At 37.9% G+C, this 23,544-nt stretch overlaps 1 protein-coding gene across 1 annotated transcript in view; it reads right to left on the reverse strand.

Annotated features, from left to right (window-relative positions):
* The window catches only part of B3GLCT (beta 3-glucosyltransferase), a 67,613-nt gene that overhangs the window by 15,487 nt on the left and 28,582 nt on the right, over window positions 1-23,544 (reverse strand). The window contains exons 5-10 of the mRNA XM_054809294.1: window positions 18,172-18,248; window positions 14,641-14,752; window positions 9,798-9,934; window positions 8,403-8,466; window positions 2,489-2,620; window positions 1,447-1,516 (exon numbers count right to left, since the gene is read on the reverse strand). Of these exons, the coding sequence (XP_054665269.1) occupies window positions 1,447-1,516; window positions 2,489-2,620; window positions 8,403-8,466; window positions 9,798-9,934; window positions 14,641-14,752; window positions 18,172-18,248 (592 nt within the window). The remainder of the gene's footprint in view (window positions 1-1,446; window positions 1,517-2,488; window positions 2,621-8,402; window positions 8,467-9,797; window positions 9,935-14,640; window positions 14,753-18,171; window positions 18,249-23,544) is intronic.

Raw genomic sequence — 23,544 nt, forward strand, 5'->3', positions numbered from 1 at the left:
AAAATTCAAGTAAATTCCTGGAAACAATCAATTCCTGAAATTCTTTATTAAGAAAATATCTAGAATTAAACTAGAATGTACTGGTAGGTGGCATCAAGTAGGTAGAGTGTCTTTTGTTAAATCAATGGATTTAGAAATTTTCATTCCAAGTTTTGGAGACACTGGATCTACCTCAACTTAGCTGAGCCTGACTGTGTATTAGCTGAAGCTGAGTGTCTGTGTCTTTATTTTCTGTGCCTCTGAGAAGGAAGTTAATACCCACTCGACATTTCTTGTAGGGCTGTCCTAGGTTCTTTTTGGTTGTTGTTTTTACCATGGATATCATGGTCATATTTTCATGGTGACTATCATTACTTGTATAACACTACAATTTCCAGATGAAACACGCTCCATTGGTTGCACACCTGGGAGACTCTTGATCTGGGCCATGGCTCGGACAAAGTTCTACAGATGACCACATTTCTACAAGAGACAAAATTTCCTATTCCAAGCATTACAAAACACCTATGCACATCCAATTGCATAGGGTGATGATAGATAGATAGCAGTAAGCTGTTCAATATTTTACTGGAGGGGAGGGCAGGACAAAAGGAAGGAGGAAGGGAGAGAGGTTTAAGCTTATTCAGATTTCTAAATCAGCCACCAAACAGCTGCACAATTGTCACTGCTAGTACAAGGAACAGAACTGAACCAATTATCTGGGGGAAACACACAGAAGGATATCAATAGATGCTATATTAATTAATATTGCAACAGCTCCAATATACAACCACATAAGCTAACTTTATGCATATTTTTAATTTAGGTATTCAATTCAAAATTTTTTCCCAACCAATCACTAATGATGAAACATCAAACACCCAAAACTTTTTATCTTAAACATTTCAGAGCTCTCCTGAAGAACTCTGAATAGCAAAAAAAATTCTACCTAAAGAATACCTGGAGAAGAGAAGACTGAGAGGAGATCTCATCAATACCTATAAATATCTAAAGGGCAGATGTCAAGAGGATGGGGCCAGACTCTTCAGTGGTGCCCAGTGACAGGACAAGGGGCAACGGGCACAAACTGGAACACAGGGAGTTCCATCTCAACATGAGGAAAAACTTCTTCACTCTGAGGGTGACCGAGCACTGGGACAGGCTGCCCAGAGAGGTTGTGGAGTCTCCTTCTCTGGAGATATTCAAACCCCGCCTGGATGTGATCTTGTGCAACCTGCTCTGGGTGATCCTGCTTTAGCAGGGGATTGGAGTAGATGATCTCCAGAGGTCCCTTCCAACCCCTACTGTTCTGTGATTCTGTACTAAGAAAGCTTTCATGTTTCCCAGCGGATTTTGCAAAAATTTACTCCCCAAAAGCTACAGAGACAAGGTATATCAGCTTGTTTTTAAATATTAATTTCATAAACTATATCACAGAACTACTACCTTGACTAACCAACAACTTACTTCTGTCTCCATGAAATTTCTGACATGTTTTTACAGCAACAAAGACATCTTCCTTTTTCAGTGGCTCTCCCTATATGAACAGAACAAAAAAGAATTTTGTAATTGCAGGCTCTGTCTGTAACATTTTATAGGATATGTATGTCCACACATACAATAAAACAGAAAATACCTTTTAATTGTACAGCATATCAAGTAGAATAGTGTACCAGTGATACAGTAGAAAGTACATTTTTGTCTCTTAGAAAAAAGGTCACTAGTGGTTTAAAATTCCTGAAATAACATTATTGAAATGCTTTTGCCAATGATGTAGTATTCTAACATGAGCTATTAGGAAAAAAGCTTTTTCCTATTCATTAGGAAAAAAGAATGAGCAGTAGAAGTTGTTGAACTAAGAATGATTAATCTGAAGAATGTTTTCTTAATTTCTTTGAAATTAATCATACTTGGAAAAAGAAGCTTAAATGCTACACAGTCGAAATCTTTGAATTTTCTCAACTCTAATAAAATCACTTAACCTTTTTTATTTGTTTTCCTTTATGGCACCTAGAAATCATAAAGCTTCTGGCTCTTCTGGAAGCATGGAACATTTTTTGGCCTCTAGTGACAGTTAATCCATAATATCATAAATGTATTCTTCTAGAGGTGGAAGAGATGGGTTGTACTTTAATGCACCAAATACTATATCACATTTTATCTTTAGCGTCAACAAGTTTTAGATTCCCATCTGCAAAAAAAAATTATCTGTACTTTAGTATCTCACAGAAATGTATGGAGAAATACTTTATAGATCATGGGCTGCTCAAACACTGCAGTAGAAAGACCCATTAAAGCATATGCGGTATTAGTTTGCCAGGAAATATCATGTGCCATGGAAGGCTGAAAGCATATTAAAAAATAGATAAATGCCAGGACAAACTTTTTTTTCCTTTTAACTTACTGAAAAATATTTTCTTAAGGTTTGAGATTTTTAAAGTCAAGTATTAGCATTTTAGTAGGAGTTTTACCTTTACTAAGCAACTGGTATTTAAAATATGTTACTTACACAAAGTGGCAGAAAATTACTGAACGTTGTTGCACAACGATCAACATTATATGAGTTTACATCATCTGTGCAGAACTCAGGCACTGGAGTAAGATGCGGTCCTTCCCCTTTCTGCCAAACATACAGGGCAATCTATCAAAATAGAAAACATTTATATCAGTAATGAAACTGGATAAAAATTCTCAGGGTATACAAAGAAATCATATTACAGGACAAACTTCACAGGAAAACTGAAAAATACAGGATGCTGTAGATCTGTCCCTTAGTTGATTAACTAGCTGCATACCTTACTTCTTGCTCACATTTCCTAGAGTCAACATGTAAATTTTTTTTGCTATAAAAGAAATTCTATGGACAGACAAGTTTTAAAATTCGTTTCATAGAATTACAATTAGTTTCATATATTTAAGCATGTCAAAACAACTAATCTTTATCTTTTATAAGAAGTGGCAGAGTGAATATTTACACCTTCTTTTAAAGTAAACAAAAATCCTTATTGTGTTTCTCTTTTAAAATTATTTTGATAATTTAGAATAGCAAGGCCTGTTTCATCCTGTGTGGCAATTTTCAGCTTTTCAAAACAGACCTGTTCTCTGGTGACAATTTAAAATGCTCAAAATCAGTACTGAAATTCTGAGAAACTGTAAAATACAATGAAGGATAATGTAATAGATATGCTATCCTACAGAAGAATCTTGACCATTTTAAATGCAACAACAACAAAAGCCAGCCAAAATTTAGAGAGAAAAAGGAAGAACCAAACCAGTGATGTCTGAAGAAGATAAAACCCGCACCCCTTGGCATTTACACTCAATTCATAATAAAAATATTTCAATCTGTACTTCATGACACATCAAGAATACTTAGACTTGCCCAGTATTTCTATTGCAATACTTTTACACTGCTTGCAACTTTGCCAGACTAAGTATTCAGGCAGAAAAGTTCTAAGCTGGGTGCCTACCTCAGACCAGTTAAAACATTAACTTCATTTTATATAAAAATTCTTCAGAAACTTGTAAGAACAAAATGAAGTTCTTAAAAATCTAAAAGGCAGAAAATAGTATCTCAGTAAGTATGTGGATTCAGAGCTTCCCAGCTGCACTGCCATACACTCCCAATTCTGAACGCTTAGTCTCTCTTGAGGATAGGTCAAAGATGTGAAAGCATCTTTGGACAAGAGCTTTTTGAGCGTATACTCAAGATGTAGGAGATCTGGGGTTTAGGTTTGCTTCTGCCTAACTCAGCCAGAAGTTACAGCTTCTAGTTTTCAAAATGGTGGCTACACCAACAAACCAGAGATATTCTGGGACAGAGACTCTCCATGTTAACTAATGAAACTGAGTTACCGTGCAAAAAATAAGATTCATGGAACCAACAAGACAGTGTAGTGAAGGGGATTCTGACTCTACAGCACAGTGGGAATGGGACCCCTCCAAGGGAGGAAAATCAGTCTTGGGTTCTAGTTTCTGTTTCCCATGTTAATTACACATACCCCCAATGACTCTTGCAGAGAAAACAACTTAAGTGCTTCACTGGAATATGGGACCAGACCCAGCACACCCCAAAGACAATGAAAATGAGTTTCCTTTTCACTGTTTTATGCCTACTTAGGAACTGTTAGCTTTAAACCACCCCAACCTCAAGACAGAATTCAGCTGCTCTTTTAGCAAATAACGTGATCATGAGGCTATTATTAAAAGGGCGTACTATTTCCTTCTCCCCAGCGTTCAGGAAGAACTCAGCACAAACCAAAAGTACGGTCTGGACAAGCCCAAGCCACCAAACCAATTACAGACTTCTAAGTTATAAATGATTATTTTCCTGCCCATCTCACTTAGGTCTCAACATCCTCAGAAAACCCCAACTACCTGTACACAGTCATTTCTGGAACTTAAAGGGAATAAAATAGAAGTTTGTTACAGGCCTTGTTATGACTGGGGGCAGGCTGGAGAATACAATCATATTTTTGAAACTTAAGTTTCATCAACATTTAGTTTGATTGCACTGGAAAGAGTTTAAATTACTATATTTTTCCTTGTAACTGAGTGGATGCAGATGACTGGGACCTGTGAGTACAAACATGGGCACTACTACTGCTCAGCAAATAGTGACTTGCTAAACCACTGTAAGCTACAGGTTCCTTCAATATGAGTTTCTAGTTTGTAAGTTCTAATTTCTTAGCTTCGCCATTATTAAGTGGTCTGTTTATTTGCTGTTTTGGCAATGCTTCTGAAAACACAGATGATGTTAGCATTACAGATGAGTTCAACAAAGTACTAAAGGGAAAGGCCACTCTATAGGGAAGAAAATGCGTAAGCATGAGTGGCAGTTAAGACAAATGCTATTGATAGTGCTTGGAGTAGAGGAGGAGTATGGAAATGACACCTAAAACATACACACTTGTCCTAAGAGCAGCCAATAAACAGACATATATCTCCAAGGTTCTCTTTTTGCCTTGTCACCACATTCACATTATGGGATATAAGTGGTTCTTGACCCTGCCTTCTAGCTGGAGGAGAACATAACAGCAAGGGGTGGGATTTCTGAAGAGATTCCAGTACATTTTAAGATTGTATTAGTTCAGAATTCAGCCATTCAGAATGAATGTCTATCAGATGAAACAACAAAGAAGCAACACTCCTGCAACACAAAGAATATTTAACAATTGTAACTTAACATGAATCATTTATGAAAGTTCATAATGTGCTAAGATTTCCCACTGAATAATGAAATCTTCAATGGAAAGCCTTAGAATGGTGTGACGCTATCATATTTCAGAAGTGAGGTTAGAGTGACATTTTGAGTTATGGAACAGGATGACAGACTGTTCCTAAAACAATGGAAATGGATTTACAATAAAAAGACAAGTAATATTCTTAGTCTTAGTCCTAGTTCAAATCTAATGTCAGATATACAAAAAACTATTATTCACTTCCAGTTCTGAATAAGCATCAGGGAATATGCTATATATTGTGCAGTTACAAAAAGTCTAAAAAGCAATCTACAAATGAGCAGCAGCATGACAAAACCCCTTTACCATATTTGCAAGATGGAATTTTTAGATGGAAAGTGATATAAATGCTATGGATATAAGAAATAGGGACTTGGAAAGTAGTAGGGTAAAAAAAAACCTGATACAGAGCACAATAAAATACCAAAGACTAGAGGCATATGTTATTAGGACTCTGTCAAACTAAAACATTTCTTAAAACATTTATCATCCTTCATAAATTTAAACATTACATACAATCATTAAAGATCACAGATTATATCCTTTGTTGTCAATCTTGATTCACACAAGAAGGACGTAGAGATAAAAATGATTCAAGAAGGAGAAGATGGTGATTTATAAAATAAATGAGTGGGAATGGAACTGTGTCTAGGGAGACACAAGACTGTGCAGAAAGAATAACTACAGGGCTGAAGTAGGTTATCAATGGCAATAAATTTGAAACGAAACATATGCAAAGAACTGCTAACAGAGTAAGAAGTGGATGGAAGTCATTTTGCCAGTTGAGTGATCAATTGTTTTTCATTAAGCAATCTGTGGCACATAAAAGAAATATTTGCTAATGATTATTTTTTTATGACCCTATATTTAGAGGCTTTGTCAGTGCTGAGGTAGACTTGAATATTGAGAATATATGAATGACTTTGAAGTAACTTACAAAAAGATTAACAGAAGCCCAAGGTCTTGCATTTAGAAAAATTAACAAGAGGAAAGAAACAGCTTGTTGGCTTGTTTCACGTAGCAAAATGAAAGCTGAGAGGGGTCTAATTGCTTTTGAGAAATACATCAGTCAAGGAGGGGAAACAGTGAAAGAATTGTGTTGGCACAAAACCCAATTCATTTAAATATGCTACCAATTTATACTCTATAAATACACTGTAAATTTATGTTGGAAGTGAGGAGGTTTATAACCATTACAGAACAAAGATCTGTAACAGCAGCAGTAGTTTTAAGTAAGGTGATCTTTTTTTTGGGCTGGAACCAGAATTTATAGCTGACGTTCAGGAGTTTTAAAAAATTAAACCAAATTCAATATCATGCATAATTCCAGGCCAAAATCAGCAAGCTTATTCCACATTCATCCTCCCCTTCCACCCTGGTTCAGGAGTTCACTTTGGTAACAGTACAAAACTCTGCGCTGCACAAACATATTGAAGGCAGAAAAAAAAAAAAGCTTCAGAAAAGTTAGCACTGATACTCTTTCAGATCCCCCCACTCCTTTCTTCTCATGTTCTTTCAGTCAACTCACTCATTCACTGAAAGACCTAGTGGCTACCTTTTAAAACTGTCGCAATCCAGATGTATTGGGTTTGTATGGCAAGGTTTTGGCAGCAGGGTGGGGGGTTGCAGGGCTGGCTTCTGTGAGAAGCTGCTAGACGCTTCCCCTGTGTCTGACAGAGCCAATGCCAGCCGGCTCCAAGACGGGCCCACCGCTGGCCTAGGCCAAGCCAATCAGCGACAGTGGTAGCACCTCTCAAATAACAGAGTTAAGAAGGGAAAAAAAAGAGAAGCAGCAGTTTTTGCAGCCAGAGAGAGGAGTGAGAAGATGTAAGAAACTCTGCAGACACCAAGGTCAGTGCAGAAGGAGGGGCAGGAGGTGCTCCAGGCGCCGGAGCAGAGATTCCCCTGCAGCCTGTGGAGAAGACCCCGGTGAGACGGGCTGTTCCCCTGCAGCCCATGGAGGAGCAGATATCCATCTGCAGCCCATGGAAGACCCCACGCTGGAGCAGGTGGATGCCCAAAGGAGGCTGTGACCCATGGGAAACCTGCGCTGGAGCAAGCTCCTGACAGGACCTGTGGCCCTGAGGAGAAAGGAGCCCAGGCTGGAGCAGGTTTGCTGGCAGGACTTGTGACCCCATGGGGGACCCACCCTGGAGAAGTCTGTTCCTGAAGGTCTGCACCCCGTGGAAGGGACCCACGGTGGAGCAGTTCATGAAGAACTGCAGCCCATGGGAAGGACTCACGTTGGAGAAGTTGGTGGAGGACTGTCTCCCGTGGGAGGGACCCCAGGCTGGAGCAGGGGCAGAGTGTGAGGAGTCCTCCCCCTGAGGAGGAAGGAGCAGGAGAGACAACATGTGATGAACTGACCACAACCCCCATTCCCTGTCCCCCTGTGCCACTGAGGGGGGAAGAGGTAGAAACCGGGAACGAAGTTGAGCCCGGGAAGAAGGGAGGGGTGGGGGGAGGTGTTTTAAGATCTGGTTTTATTTCCCATTGCTCTACTCTGATTTGCTTGATAATAAATTAGATTAATTTTTCTTTAAGTTCAGTCTGTTTTGCCCATGACGATAATTGGTGAGTGATCTCTCCCTGTCCTTATCTCGACCCACAAGCCTTTCATTATACCTTTTCTCCCCTGTCTAGTTAAGGAGGGGGAGTGACAGAGCGGGTCTGGTGGGCACCTGGCCTCCAGCCAGGGTCAACCCACCACACCAGAGGCAAAAAAAAATTTCCAGACTTCCATGCTGCAAGTTGTAGAGTTGACTGCTGACACAACAGTTAGGTTCCTCAGACTATTTAATCCAAACTCCATCATATTTAACTTTTAGAGTCCGATTTAGAAAGTGAGTGAGGCTGACTAATATCTGTGATCCTATTCACATCAGCTTACACTTCATGAATTGGAAGTCTCTTTCATTTATAGAGCAAGCCTTAGAAGATACTTTACTGTATACAACCATGGATGTATTCATATAAGAATGCAATTTTATTCATGAATTGTTCTATGCTTGAATTATCCTTTTAAAGTATTACGATATTCTAAAGGAAGGGAAAGAAATTAAACATGCCATGACATTCAAACTTCTTAGCAACATCTAAGAAAAATCTGTTATTTCCATTATTATTAATCACCATTGAAATAGATTTGAGACAATTTTTTTCTTACACCACATCACTGCTTACCTCATGCTTTAAATCTATTGTAAAGTCAGACTTGAGTGGTTCACTTTTCAACTTCTTTGCAAGCCTATACAATTAAAGTTGAAGAAATTTACTCAAAAAACTTATTAAAAAAATCAATTACTACTGTATGCAGCAAAGTGTGGCTGGTATTATTGACCATCTTATAAGGAAGAACAAAAATAATAAATCACACATCTGTATTTATTGTCTCAAGAAGCAACCTGTATTTCTTTTTCATATCAATTTTTTTTTTATCTGATCACAGCATAACGACGTTAATATTGGTTTTCAGCACACACATTTTGATACATTCCTCCTGCCCAAGAAGAAAGTTCTCATCTGGAGTAGATGGAGAGTCTGGCATAACATTTTCAACAGATTAAAAGCAGCAGTGCATTTGAAGCTCAATATTGATCAGCATCTCATACTTCAGACAATTCTCTTTTTGGTGTATTCCAAAGCACAGCATTTAGGCACCTTCAATTTATGAAAACATCAATCCTTGCTACAGCAAGATGCATTCGACTTCTGAAATCTGTGAAGTTTTCAAATCTCATTTAAAAACTAAGCATCTAATCTCAAATAAACATCTCTATAGCATAAGAAACACTTCTAGAGGGCAATGCAGTCACTCTAAGATCCAGGAATAAAACCGCTGTCTGGGGGAGAATACATTTTTAAAATGAAAAGAGATGGCATTGAACTAGTTGAACATCTAGTACTGGACACCTATTAACTAGCTGATATGACATTAACTTTTAGACAGAGTGAAGCAAAATAAATCACACACAGAGCAATGATAGAAATCTATTTCTGTACCTTTGTCTACTAATGAATTCTTAAGTGTTTATAATAATTATGCTTGGATTGTGTAGAATAAGGAAGAAATGGAAGGACTATTTTCTGAGTAGGTTTATAGTGGGAGCACAAGTCTATGTAGGCATACTCAAGAGCCAGTTGTACATTACTGTGCCTTGTTGAGTATCTTACTATGCACCTTAGATCCTCAAACTAACGTAGGCTTACATGTATCAGCACAGAGGCTGATAATACAGGTGGCAGCAGCAAAAGCTCAGTGTAGGCTCTGAAGTCAAATCCACAAGAGGCCAGCCTGCACTGGTTGAGTACAATCCAAGCTGTCTGCTGTGGCTAAGCTGCAATCAGCAGCTTCAAGTCAAAGACATCTCAAAATTAACATTTGACTGCATATGTCTACATGATCTGCAATAAGACCTTCAACTGAACTGCAGAAACACCTTCATCTTTCATAGAAAATACTAATCCACATGACATCGTAACTCATTAAAATAATACTGACTAGTATCTAGAAAAATTGTATAAATTAAATATTCTTAATTACTACCAATAAGAAGTGATTAAAAATTCAATTCTTACTTGTTAACAAGTGGAATGCTAAGTGCCCAACCAGCAGCAAAATCTGGAAATTTAAAGACTGTAGGATTTTCAGCAAAGGCATAATGGTGAATTATTGTAGATTCTTCATCATATAATGCTTTACCTAAAAACCACTCCTGTAAAGGAATATAGGAAACAATTTTGTTCATCTACAGCATCCTCTTAGGGAAGATGACGACTGCATTCATGCTGAATAAAGCAAACCTGAAAACAAAAACAAGGGAAGTGTATTGTTCACAATAATCCGGACAAAAATTGTACTTGGTAAGAAATGAAAGTAAAGGCAGTTCTCTGAATTAATACACACACTGTATTTTCAAACTCCAGCATGTGCCCTGGATATCACTTGTTCAAAGAGCACTGGATCCCAGAATCATAGTAGGGTTGAGGTTGGAAGGGGCCTCTTGAGATTGTCTAGTCCAACCCCCCTGCTCAAGCAGGGTCAGCCAGAGCAGGTTGCCCAGGACTCTGTCCTGTCATGCTTTGAATACACTCCACAGCCTCTCTGGGCAACTTGTTCCAGTGTTTGACTGCCCAAACTGACTACTGACTTGACAAGACACTCAAAAGCGTTGCATTCAGGAACTTAATATATATCCATTTTGAAGTTCCATATGTCTAGTCTTTTTTACATTAAGGAACTTAAAAAGCAAATACATTTTAGATATCTTGATCTTCAACACATTTGAATGAAGAAGATCCCAAGTATGCATTTGTAAAGTAAAAAATTACGTAGTAGTAGTAGTAGTAGAGTTTTAAGTAACAGTGTTTAAGAATTTACTACTGACTCTGCTGTATCTGAAAATAATTAACAGACTTAAATACTATCTCTTTAATGCTACTTTCTTAATCTTTGTGTTTAAAACAGGTATACCCCCAAATTTTTGCAGAATAAGGACTCTAATGAAGGGGAAAAAGAATATATGTGTGTATATATATAATTAAAAATACATAAACTACTTTTCAGGCCTACAAGCACAAACGATGAATCAGAATTCTGAATCGCCTTAATGGTTATATTAAAGCTTCGAAATGTGAAGTTCTTTGCATTATGACAGTAACTCGGGCTTTTCTTTTTCCTGACAATTTCTCAATTCCTGACACTTCATGACTAAAATAGATTAAAAGTTAGGACAACTGTTTTTTCACAAAAGATTCTCTTTCTCCATACTCCCTCCCATATCTGATTTTCCCCCTCCTTTAAAGGGGCACCTATCAGCAACAATGAAAAATTCCTTCAAGGGATTAGCACAGTTCACACACTTCACATGAGATAAATAAATAACTTACACAAAATTCCACACAAAAGGGAAAATATTCAAGCAAAAGTACTGTAGAAACATCCGGCCAAAATAAACCAGTTTAACCTCAAGAGGATCTTGCGTCTCAGTAACCTGCTTTCTAACTCCAAGCAGATGTTGATATACAGACTGAGATAAATTTTATAGCTCCCCAGAGTTGATGAGGAGCAATGACTGAGATTTGGCCAGGATGCAGCAGTCAGCAAACAGCAGAAGAGAGGTCTGCATGCACTAGAAGACACCTCCAGCCAAAACCTACTGGCTGAGCCTGGCAGGAGTACTCAAGCGTGGCTGCCCTAGGGGACATTGAGCCTAACACTACCCAATATATGGAGAAAGTAAGGGTGGAGATTTTTTTCCACCATTTTTTTAACCACCTTCATAGGAGTTGCTACCTGATACCTCCTTACTGAGCTTTTGATTTGTACCTTGAAACAAAACAGACTGTTTTCTCTTTCCTTTATTGGAAGGATTCAATAGTGGTCACTGGAAGGATTAAAAAACAAACAAAATACTGGGAGGTAAAAAAATGTGCAAACACACTAATTTTTATGCCCAATGATTGCCTTAAAAGAATCAAAATAATTCTTTAGAAGAATTTGTGCATGCCATTTTTAACACTTTTAGAGTCTCCAAAGCTTTGAAATGTTCATAACACAAGCACACTATTCTGTTTCAGTAATAGTAAATAGTAACATTTTAATATGACAGTACTATCTGCAGACAATTTTTTTCTGGACCTCCACTTTGTTACATTACAGAGTAAAAAAAAAAAAATCTTTACTTATCCTAATTTTGCAGGCTAATTTTTACACCAAAACAATCTATGGGTTAAAAAAATAACCTTACTTTCCTTTCTCTATAAAACAAAGAAAATTAAACCCATACATATACCCTCCTCAGGCTTTCACATAATATTTTTTCTGGCAATATTAAGCCACAAATCACAGTGAAGGCATTCCAGGTTACAGCCAATACTCTCCAAGCTTACTTGGTCATAACATTGTTTATACAGTGATATGTAGGACAAGTCAATCTGTGCAGGCTGGCTTTACAAGATTAAATTAGTTATATGCAAAGGTACTTCCAAAGTAACTTAAGGAATAGTGATCATCAAATTGCATATAGACAAAAAAAGTGGGTAAAAAAAATGTGATTCATTGCATTATGGATAACTACCATCCACTGGATCAGTTAATATGTTGTGCTTCAAAACTGGCAAGAATCACCTACCAAAGAGCACTCCAAAGTCTTTAGGACACTTTAAATTAATAGCTGAAGGAATGTGATGCAACAAAACTCAATGTCAGACCTCAGTGAAGGCTGAGGTGACTTTACCTAACTTGCTAATCAAGTTGATTCTACCCACTCACTTTCGTATCCACTTATTCACAAATACCAAGACAAGTGCACCAAATTCATCTGTTTAAGACTTGTGTCTGACACAGAGGACAGGAGATTTCAGCTGTCACATCTTCACTGTGTCTTACTACAACATCTTATGAGTTCTTATGATTCTCAAAGACAAACTGTTCTTTAGACAAATCTTTTCTACTCTTTAACTATCAACAGCTACTAAGTCATTGCTACCCATCGGCTTGGTTTATTCATTCTGGTATATTCTTTGGGGCTGTAGTCTACCATCCTGTTAGGATGACAGGAAGAGGAGTGGCACATAAAATTTGGTTTAATCTTGCTGCCATCTTCGATTATGAAAGCACAGGTTGAATCAATCTGCTGTTGAAACACAGAATCACAGAGAGGTTGAAGTTGGAAGAGACCTCTGGGGATCATCTGGTCTAACTTCCCCTGCTCAAGCAGGGCCACTGATACAGCAGGTTGTCCAAGACCGTGCCCAGATGGGTTGCAAGCATCTCCAAGGACGGACGCTCCACAACCTCTTTGGGCAACCTGTGCCAATGCTCAGTCACCCTCACAGTAAAAAACGTGTTTCCTGATGTTTAGATATAATTCACCATCTGAGTGCTTGCCTTGAGGTCTTTACGTACATCAGATGTTCCTCAATGTTCTTTAGTTTTACTGCAGTCAGTAATGTCCTCGGTTATCAATGCAGGTCATTCTCTTAACATTCCTCTACAGTCTCCTATGATACTTTTACACATTTGTTTTCACTCAGTATTACGTAAATACCAGTCTCAATAGTTCTGTTACCAATCTCTACATATCCAGTTTGAAAAGTTGCAGATTCATCAACTATTCACGTGCCCCTTATAGACCTTTTATCGTGGTTAATGTATACCAGCTTTTTATTATGCAGACTGCTGACATTTTAAAATGAATAATCAATAAGCTCATTCTGGTCTAACTCACCTCATATTTTGTGACTGATGGACTACTACTATATGTAAGGAATCAGTTATGGACTGTTACAGTAAGATGACGATTACAAAAGCAAAACATTTTATTTTCCTTTTAATGCAGATTGGAACATAATTTGTTACTGTAATAGAATTTACATGTAATGTGAAAAATTAAAACTGGCCATAAGGGCAGCATCTAGAACAAAAATGTTTATGCTTCTAGTCTGAGAACATCAATTAGGAGTAGGTGTTTCTGAAATAGAAATAAATGGATATTCCAAAGGCGTGAATATATCCAGTCAGCCATTTTGAGACAGAGCATTTAAAAATGTAAGATCTCTGAATTATTATTATTACCATTTTAGAAAAGAATTGTGAGAAAAAACATGACAAGGCCACGTGAGACCTGAAGCAGAGTTCAATACTGAGTCAAGGTAACAATAAAGAGGCAAAACATATTTTGCACAGGAGATTTTGGCTTCTTTTATTCCAGGCAAAGGACGGACAGCAAGCTGAATTTTTTTCTGAACACTGTGAATTCTAAACATTAACAGCTTTCGTGTCAGTTGCATTGCCAAATTTACTTTGTTCCTTGCATTTTTCTTTTGTTCTGCAAGTCTTCCGGTGATGTTTCTTTTCCAGCAGGTAAAGAAAACTATCTTATCACCAAGACAGTTCAGAAAGAATGCAAATAAAATACCCTACTATATTAGATCAGAGACAGTTAAGCAAACTAAGATCAGTCATTCTGTCTGATGATAATTAGAACTGATGACAGACAGGAAAATGGGGAGAGGGGACCACACAGCAGACTATATTCATCTTTTTACTGATGCCACATCATTTTCAGGTTATCCACAGAAGGAATCTTTTCTCTGCTGAATTTTAACAGTTCTTCAACAGCTTAGACAGGCACTCATACTACTTCATGTTAAATACCTTGCTCGCTCTCAGCCTCAGCAACAGAAATCCATCCCCCTATTTTAAGCTGTTTGGATACATCTTTTCCAATGTTTGGAGCTCTGAGCCATCCAGGTAGTGTTACAAAATTAAATTCTGGACCAGAGAAACTGTTCCATAACTAGGAATTATAAAACCCTGTATTTATAATTTTGTACTTAAAATGATTCCACATGTTTCATCTAAAAACCCATTAAAGCGCATTCAAAAGAAAATTAAATATCTGATTTTTTATTTCACCTTAGACCCGTCAAATCTTCCAAGTGTTTCTAGCAGCTTTACAACTTGTATTCTTGTGTCTTCTTCACAGAAGAAAATCCAGGAGGAGTTTCTACCATAGGTAACAGAGAAACTAACAAAAGAAATTAACATTTTACTAATAAACTGGCTTATGAACAGAATGATAGATTCAATCCACACTCCCCAAATCTAAGTACTTCGCAATCAATCATTCATTTACACAGAAACTTTTACTACTAACTTGGAATTACATATCAAAGGACTACAGTGAATGGATAAAGATATTGCCTCTGCTGCTATCTATTTATATAGCACTAGTTATCCCAGAAAGAAGGGAATACAGATAGATAAAGAATATCCATTTAGAAATGTACAGGTACTACAGGTCTAATAGCCACCTATGAATTCAGAGGTTTATAGATAGCAGTTTAAGTTACCCTCCCTTCTGTACCTTAATGTTCTTCCAAGGAGCCCCACTGTTGGGCATCTAACACCATTGCAACAATCATGAAAATGCCTAATGACAGCTTTTCTCACAGCTGTTTGACATGGAGCATCCCCAACCTAAAAACTTCATTAGCTTTTTCAGTACAGATTGCAGGGACTCCCCTACCTTCCCCAAAGCTAACACTAGCTCAGTGCAGGATTCCCAACTCCTTCAGAAAGTTCCCATTCCTTATTTCTCTACTCCTCCCAATTTAATTCTTTCACTACTTCACAAAACAAAACCTTATTAATTCATGACATCCTAATGGAAAAAAATCCAATCATTATTTGTCCAGTTTCTTTTGCATAGCTTTTACATTGATTTAATTAAAGAAATCATCTGAAGAGAGGGATAAGAAAATTAGCATCTATGAACATCAAAGATTTCTTCCTTTACAGATTTGTCTACTGATAAAATCAGCAATGAAAATAAACAGCAGAAATGTAAGTCAGCATAAATAAGTAAAAAAGGGTGATAGGATCATTTATGTTTTAGGGAACAATATTTGCCTAGGAAAAAAAAAACCAAACAAAAAACAACAAACAAAACCAAACCCATTACCTGAGAAATATTTTGTGCTAGAACATGTGATACCTGCATCTGCAGGTCTTTAAATTACATGCTAGAAGCACCAGATGGGTGCCAGGTGCTAAACTAGTTCAGTCTTTTTTATCTGGGACAAGCCATCTTCCTATAAAGATACCTCTCCTCTGTGTCTTGCAATGGTATTTGATTATTCACTGCTTTCTGCTTATGATACTTAATCCGCTAAACTATAATAGCCAGAAGAACTCACAATTCATTCATCCTTTTAGTTAATAAAAGCATATACTTTTTAAACCACGACACTACTCAACACTGAAATCTGGGAACTCTCTGCCATTCAGGCAAGCAAACAGGGTACAATCAGCTGGGAAAGACACTTCCTAGCTGTTCCTTCTAAAACTTGCCAAACAAGTACAGAAAGGGTATCAGACATCCTCATGTTTTTGAATATGTACAGTATTCAATGCTCTGTGAAGACTGAAGGGTTTTGTCTCACACTTTAGTGCTCAGCTAGAACTTTAGGAGAGAAATATCTGGATTTATGCAAAAGCAGGTGGGTGAGGGGCAAGGAGAAAAACACTAGAATGATCCACACAAAAAGAATTTCTCTATCTTGTGAATATTGCACATACAAGTTCCCAAAAAGAATGATCTGTTCATTTAGCTACTGATGGACAAACAGAATGATTTTCAAGGCTAAGTATTTCAGGCTTGCAGAGAGTCTTATGTAGACCTCATAGCACACAAATTTGGAGTTCTGATGTCAAGGAGCCACTGGAGATACTCAGGTAAGATCCAGTTTCAGGGTAATAATTTAAAAAAGGGATTTCTTCTCTGCTTGATGAACGTGGTTATTGAGAAGAAATGCCGTGGGCCTTCTGGAGACAGTAAGGGTCCTGTGTCATAAGACATTCATTGATACCTTACCATTGCATCTTCTGAAATTAAGTATTTTGTCCACACTAACCTGTGTCCAAGAACTAAAACTTAAGAATTGTCATAACTGTTTAGAGGCCTACTTAAAAATGCTGACAACCACAGAACTGAGGGAAGCCGTTCTTCTGAAAGCAGTTTTCAGATAAGAATGCATCTTATATCACAATTCCTAGCATCATCAGTTGCTGCAGAATGGGCTGATCCCTTAATCTTCCTTCCTCCTCTTCTATCCATTGAAAAAACTAAAAAGTACAAGCCCCACAACATCTACATGCTTCTAAACTACTCTATGTCTTCATTCTGCCAAAAGTATTAAGTGAAACAGTAGACACAAGGAACTTCATATTCCAGAATTCTCTTCAAGATGGAAATCCTCTACTTAAGATTCCTCTTCTGATTTCTGGAAGAATTTGCTTCTGCTTTATCTCACAAACTAGCGTTTGTATTTTTGCTTCTGAGTTTTGCTATCTTGTAAGAGCTGTATCTGTAAACCCTGTCAGCAAGACATAAATAATTCAGAAGAGGAACCACTAGGTCACTGAAATAGGAGCTAAGAAGGAAAAATAAAGATGATTGATAGTTGGAACATCATCTTCCAGTTTTTCAATTTACTTTAATTCTCCTTTTGCTTCTTTTCACAGTTTACATATATCTCAAAGATAGCTACTATACAAGCACTATTTTCCTGTTTCTACACACAGGGAAAGCCATGGAAAGCAGAAGAGGAAAAAGCATCCTGTCCTGTAACCAATCCGATGCGAAAACCTCAAAGCAAAACAGAAACATCCTTTTGAGTAACTCTAGTAAATTATATTTACTAAATTAAACCTCAATAGGCTGCAGAGCCTCTGGCATCATTTTCAAATGCAAGTTTTAGACAAAGGAGAGCCTTCAGTACAATGAAGCTTTAGGACTTTCTGAAGCAGGAGTCATTGCTTCCTTGGAGCCACCTGCATAATCTAAGACGAAAAGATACTTGAAATTACCTGTCTTCTCTGACCACACTAAGGTGAAAACCAGCCATACAAGCTTCTAAAACGATGTCAAAACTTACACTTTTTCACTATAGAGGCATACCACCTCTCAGAAACACTATAAGCAATAAAAGATAGAAATCTGAAACAGGTATTATCATCTATTTTTAAGGAATGATTTATCCACTTCATTCAGCCAAGTAATCTGAAAGGTCAAAAGTTCTGAAATACCTCACGCCTTACACTGTGAGAAGTGGGAACCAAACAGGAAAACACACATTTGAAATGATATTTCTTTTGAATAGTTTACTTCCTTAACAATTTTAAAACCCATGACAATTTGAAGAAGGTAGTTGCTCAGTTACGTTATATTATTGTTGTTCTTTTATTTCAAGTACCTTTCTCTGATTTAATGAAATTTAACAGAAAAGTGCTCTGGAAAACTAAAAAAAAAAAAAGAGTAGGAAAGTGAAAAGATAAGGTTGCAACTCCCATTCAAAAACTTTGCTTCTGAAAAAAAGAGGCCTGAGTACTTTATATTCTTGTTTGCAAAAAATTCTGAAAATAACTCACATTCATTACACTTACTCTCTCATTAATGGTAATATTGTCCATGCACCTTCATGCCCGTCCATCTGATGAATAAGCAGAACCGTAGGTAATTCCTTTAAGAAAAATAAAAATATCCACATTAAACTTGAATTATACGCACTTTTTTTCCTAAATGCTGACTAATCTTAAAAAAAAAATACTCAGGAATGACTACTTAGCTCTTCATTGTTTTTTACTGGCAAGTAGCCCTGCAGAATACATGACTTAGGATGGGACAAAACAAGGTGACCTGCAATTTAGGGAAAGTGCTTCTTCCAACTCATGATTTCTTAGTTCTCTATTAGATATAAAGGTAATACACTTCAAGTGAAATGTTTTGCATAGGTCCCATATAATCAATATATCATACTCATTTCTTTACCGTATCATAAAATCCCATACTGTAAAGAAAGACTTATAAACAATGTAGGTTATTCTATAAAGGCTTCCACTGACAGTCATGTTACACAGAGCTTATGCAGGAGTTCTAACACTCTTTACTTTGCTGAGTTCAGCTCTGACCTGTCACACTAACATCATGACAAAAACTCCACAGGTTTACACAAAAAATCAAAATGGACTTAGCATTTTTTTCTTCCTGAAAAATCAAATAAGCTTCCTGAAAAGGAAAATCTTTTCATAAATGTCTTTGCCCTTTTGTTACTTGAAATTTCTGTTGTGGGAGATCCCGACATCTAGTAGACAAGCTATCATTCTGGGGTAGTTGCCAAGAAAACACTCTTCGGACATGGCCCTCTGATAAACTAAACTGCATAATTTATTCACTGGTTCATACATGTAAAAAGTGGGAGATATATATATATCTCCCATAATATATAGGCAGTATCTTATTCCATTGATTTACTACATTTACAAGTACAATTCTCTACTGCAGCATCATTAGGGTCTCAACCACCTTATAAATGTCTAAATCCTTTGGGTTAGGTAATTGTACTGAAGCAAAAATTATCCTGCTAGAAAAGCCTAATCTCCTAGTTTATCTAAACTTCCTCGCTATGTAAAGTACATCCCCTTACAACAATTAACCTCATAAGCACTGGTGATGCCAATGCACTTCAACACAAATGACTTAATACTAGCAGGTAAATGATCCCGCCTTTCCATTATACCAACTGTTAAGTTATGTGATTAAAGACTCATCTCCATAACCACAAAGCAGTGCAGAAAAACAGTAACAGAGGAGGAGCCCCAATAAGGTGGTTGGAGAAAACTGAGCACCATGACCCCCCAGAGCTGTCACAGGGGAGCCATCAGCCTGTCCAGGTGTGACACTCACCAGCCAAAGAGAAGGGAGAGGCTCCCCACTCACAGTCTGGCAGGGGGTTACTGCCTACAGGGGCATGGGACTCAGGACAGGACTCAGAGGAAGAGCATGTTGGGATGGCACAAAACTTATTATGAGATGCTTAGAGGAAGATGAAAGGTCAGGAAAAGAGGGATCAAAGTGGTTTGAGGAGGAACAACCATTGATAAGCACAGGGAAGGGAAAAAAGTAGTTGGTCATTTAAAAGATTGCTGGTCAGGACGCTTGTCTGGCCATGCCCTGCACCGATCACTGCAGTCTGTCCTGCCTTCTCATTACGCTCCATTTCTAAACTCCTGGGGGGGGGACTCTGTGTGCCTGTGTGCGTTTGGAGGTCTGAGTGCCTGCAGCTGGAGGGGGAAACACAAGTCAGAGGTGCACATGTCTGGTGTCAGAAACTGGGGAGAGCAGGGTGCATGCATGTTGTGTGTGTGTGTGTAAGTGTGTGTACTTGCTCATGAGCATCAAGCTGGACTAAGCGTAGAAGAGGCTTGGGAGCCAGGTATCAGAGCAGCCACAAGTCTGTGGCAGACACCAGAGAGACCAGGGCCCTGACAGTTGGTTACTGGAGGAAGCAGGAGGTCCTAGCTACAGGAGAGCAAGGTACACCTCTGGGGCATAAGAATCAGGTACTGGTAGCGTATAAATCTGCACCAGCTACCAGAAAGATCCATTTGCATGTGTGTGTCTGTGTGCCAGGCAACAGGGAGGCCAGGGGGGCTAGGGGTCAGCTGCTGGATACACCAAGTGTCTAAAGATACTGTGAGGATCCATAGCATGTGCAGGAGCAGGGCTGAGCACCAGCAACTGGAATGGAGCTGTGAGCTGCACAGCAAGCCAAGGCTCGCATGCCAGCAACTGCAGAGATCGTGAATGCAAGGGCCAGTGACTGCACAGACTGAATGTCAAAGACCAGCTACTGAAAGCATCCATATTGTAGGTATGTATATTTACATATACGTATTCCACAAACAGGCTTTCATCCTGATCAGCCAGAGAGGTGAAACAAGGTCAGGCCATTGGTGCAGTTTGTGTTTGTGCAAGTACTGTGGTTTCTGTGTTGATCTCTGTTGATGACCACGTAACATACGTACTGTGTGTGTGCGTGCACACGTGGCTATTGGGAACAAGTGCACATGTGCCTATTGGACCTGGGGACGCAGAGCTGCAGCAGCCTTGCCTCTGTCAGGCTGGAGGGTTCAGCAGCTCCCAAGACAAACCATCTTGACCTCTCAAGGGCCTATTTCCTTTCCACTTACACCATGCATATGCCAAACATTTTCGTTTGATGAATGCATATAAGCCAATGCCATTAACATAAAATTCATGTTTAAACATACAAATTATTTATTCTCTAGAAAAGCTGTAAGATAAAGTTCACACTGCTTGTTGCCAAGTTTACTTTAAATCCTTTTTAACGGCAGTTAAGCATAGCACCTAGAAACACATAAAACCTCCGTACTTCATACACAAAAGAAAACATCTCTACCACTCTAAAGAATAACTGTGTCTCTCAGGAGTGCATTAACCCTATCAAAAAATAATGATCTACTGTTTTTAAAAATATTTATACTATTGTGAATGACCTGAATTGAAAAGAAACAATGCCAAAACTCACATTTGGATATTCATCTGCATCTAAAACATCAGTGTTTCTGATTTATGGTTCTAATTCAACCCGATCTATCGAATATGCTTCTGGTTAGTTTCAATTTATTGCAAAACCAAAGAAGTCCAGAGGTTTTTAGTGGAAGTGGCAAATCGTAGTAACAGTATGATGAACATCTAGTATTTCACTAAAATGTAACCACTTCATGGTAAAACCATGTTTGCTTATGGGATTGCAGCTAGGAAGATAAAAGGACTAACCTCTATCTTTACAAGAACATTTGTCTTTACCAGCATAGAAACCCTGCAGTTATTTGTATGTGGCCATGTATTCCATGCACAACAGGAGCCAGAGATAGAAATAGTTAGTAATATAATCAGTGTCTACATCACACTAAAGGCTGAAGTTGTATTCATTTTACATACTAACAACACTTTCCAATGCAAAAAGTATGAAGTAAATTACATACTCTAAGTCGCTGTACCATATACTCATTTATCTCCTCTTTAACAAAACAACCCAAACTCTTTCCTTTGTGCAGATCAAAGGAGTGATGATACAGAAAAAGCACTCTTTTTTTGAGCTAATCTGATCCTTCTGCAAGGTATCTTTTCTTTTTGACATTCTCATAAGCCTGCTCTCTTTCTCTACTCCCTCTATAACACGAAAATACATACCTTGCATATACCTTTTCTTCCATTCATCTCTATCAATGCATCAATTCTGATTTAATAAAGGAGATGCTTAACAAACACTGCACAGGTAAAATAGCCTCTTCCAAAAAATACAGGAGTATCTCTGTTGCTTTTCATTTCTCATTTTATGTATTTTCACTCTGAACCTAGTGGAACTGGGCTGACCTATTCATTTTATTTATTCTGCCTTCAGTACAAAGACAGAAAAAAGGCAAAAAGTACCTGATGTCAGCTTTGGAGAGCGAAAGGGCATGTGCAGGCTAGCTCATCAGGGAATGGCTAGTCAAGGTAGTGATAAGTAACTTGGACACTGTGTCTGTGTATCTCATAAAACTCTCCTACAAATGCATCCATACCCTGTACTGTATTCACTGGTTATTTTATCTTGAAACTATTGTTTCCACAGTTACAGTGCCCATATGCTTTCACATACATTAACACTTTACACACGTCATAAGTCAAATTTAATCTAAATAAAATAATTTAATCACTTTTGAAGACCAAGAAACTACCCTCCCCACTTTCAAAACTGAGCTGACTTTAAAAGGGCAAAACCAAAAAATGGAATCACTTGTGAAATATTGTATAAGACATTTTTACCCTAAATACCATCTACTGTATCACCACAGTGAGAACAGTAATACCTCCCACAGACTATAATTGCAAACTCTACACAAAAAAAAACCCTAAGTGTGAATAAAAGGGTTAGATCCACATCTTCAGACCAATTGAAAAGACATTGACACAGCCTCATATGTACCTTTAAAATCATTTAGTATTATTTATGCAAGTTGAAGTACAAAGATGCTAGTGACACGCTCAATTTCCCAACAAATCATCAACAGAACTGAAATCAAACTCTGGTTCTGGAATCTAAACATTAACATGTGAGAAACCTTGGGGAATAGCATATCCAAAGAGGAAAAAGATCAATCAGAATAAAAGAATTTTTAAGAAATAATTAAGAGAATTGCTAACCTGAAACAAATATCTGAAATCTTTCTGTACTACATGCAATTTCATATTAATCTACCAAAGCCTATAAAAGAAATGCACAATTGATAAAAACAAAACAGTACGGTGTGAAAACAAAGAAAAGGGCTAAGTTTTCATAGACTACAAGGTCAAAGGGGACCTCTGTAGGCACCCAGGATGGCAGAGATCATCCCCAGCTAAAATGAGATTTCCAGAGCCACAGCTCGGTCACATCCTCTAAGACCCCCTAGAAGACCTGCGTTTACTTTGTTTTCCTGTAGAATGGACTCCACCGAATTTCACCTAAGCATAACTAAACCTTGCCTTAAGTGTATGGTTTAGTGAGAACATACTTTTTAGTTCAAACTGTATGCTGCTCACCAATATTTATTATATGCCCTATATGACATAATATTGCAAGTACTACATACTACAAGAGATACGGAACTGTGGTGAAATGCAAAACACGACAGTAATATGTTTGTTCATATATTACTGAGCCACCCGATCAGAGCAATTAGCAAACTTATAATAACACATTATAGAAAAATGCAGTAGTGCATAGGAATCTGCTCTTAATGAGTGCATTCTACTGGTATCCGCAGAGTGTCTTGCATATATGCTTGCGTTTTGTAAATTTATTAATACGCCTCACAAAACCCAGAACTGGGAGGCAGGAGAGGAAATCCTAAACTCTAGACACTTGTTGAATTGCACAGTTCCAGAATTCAAAATGTTCTCCTAGTTTTTGCTCTACATGCTCTGCA

The sequence above is a fragment of the Grus americana genome, chromosome 1 (genome assembly GCF_028858705.1).
Source record: "Grus americana isolate bGruAme1 chromosome 1, bGruAme1.mat, whole genome shotgun sequence".
Taxonomy (NCBI): domain Eukaryota; kingdom Metazoa; phylum Chordata; class Aves; order Gruiformes; family Gruidae; genus Grus; species Grus americana.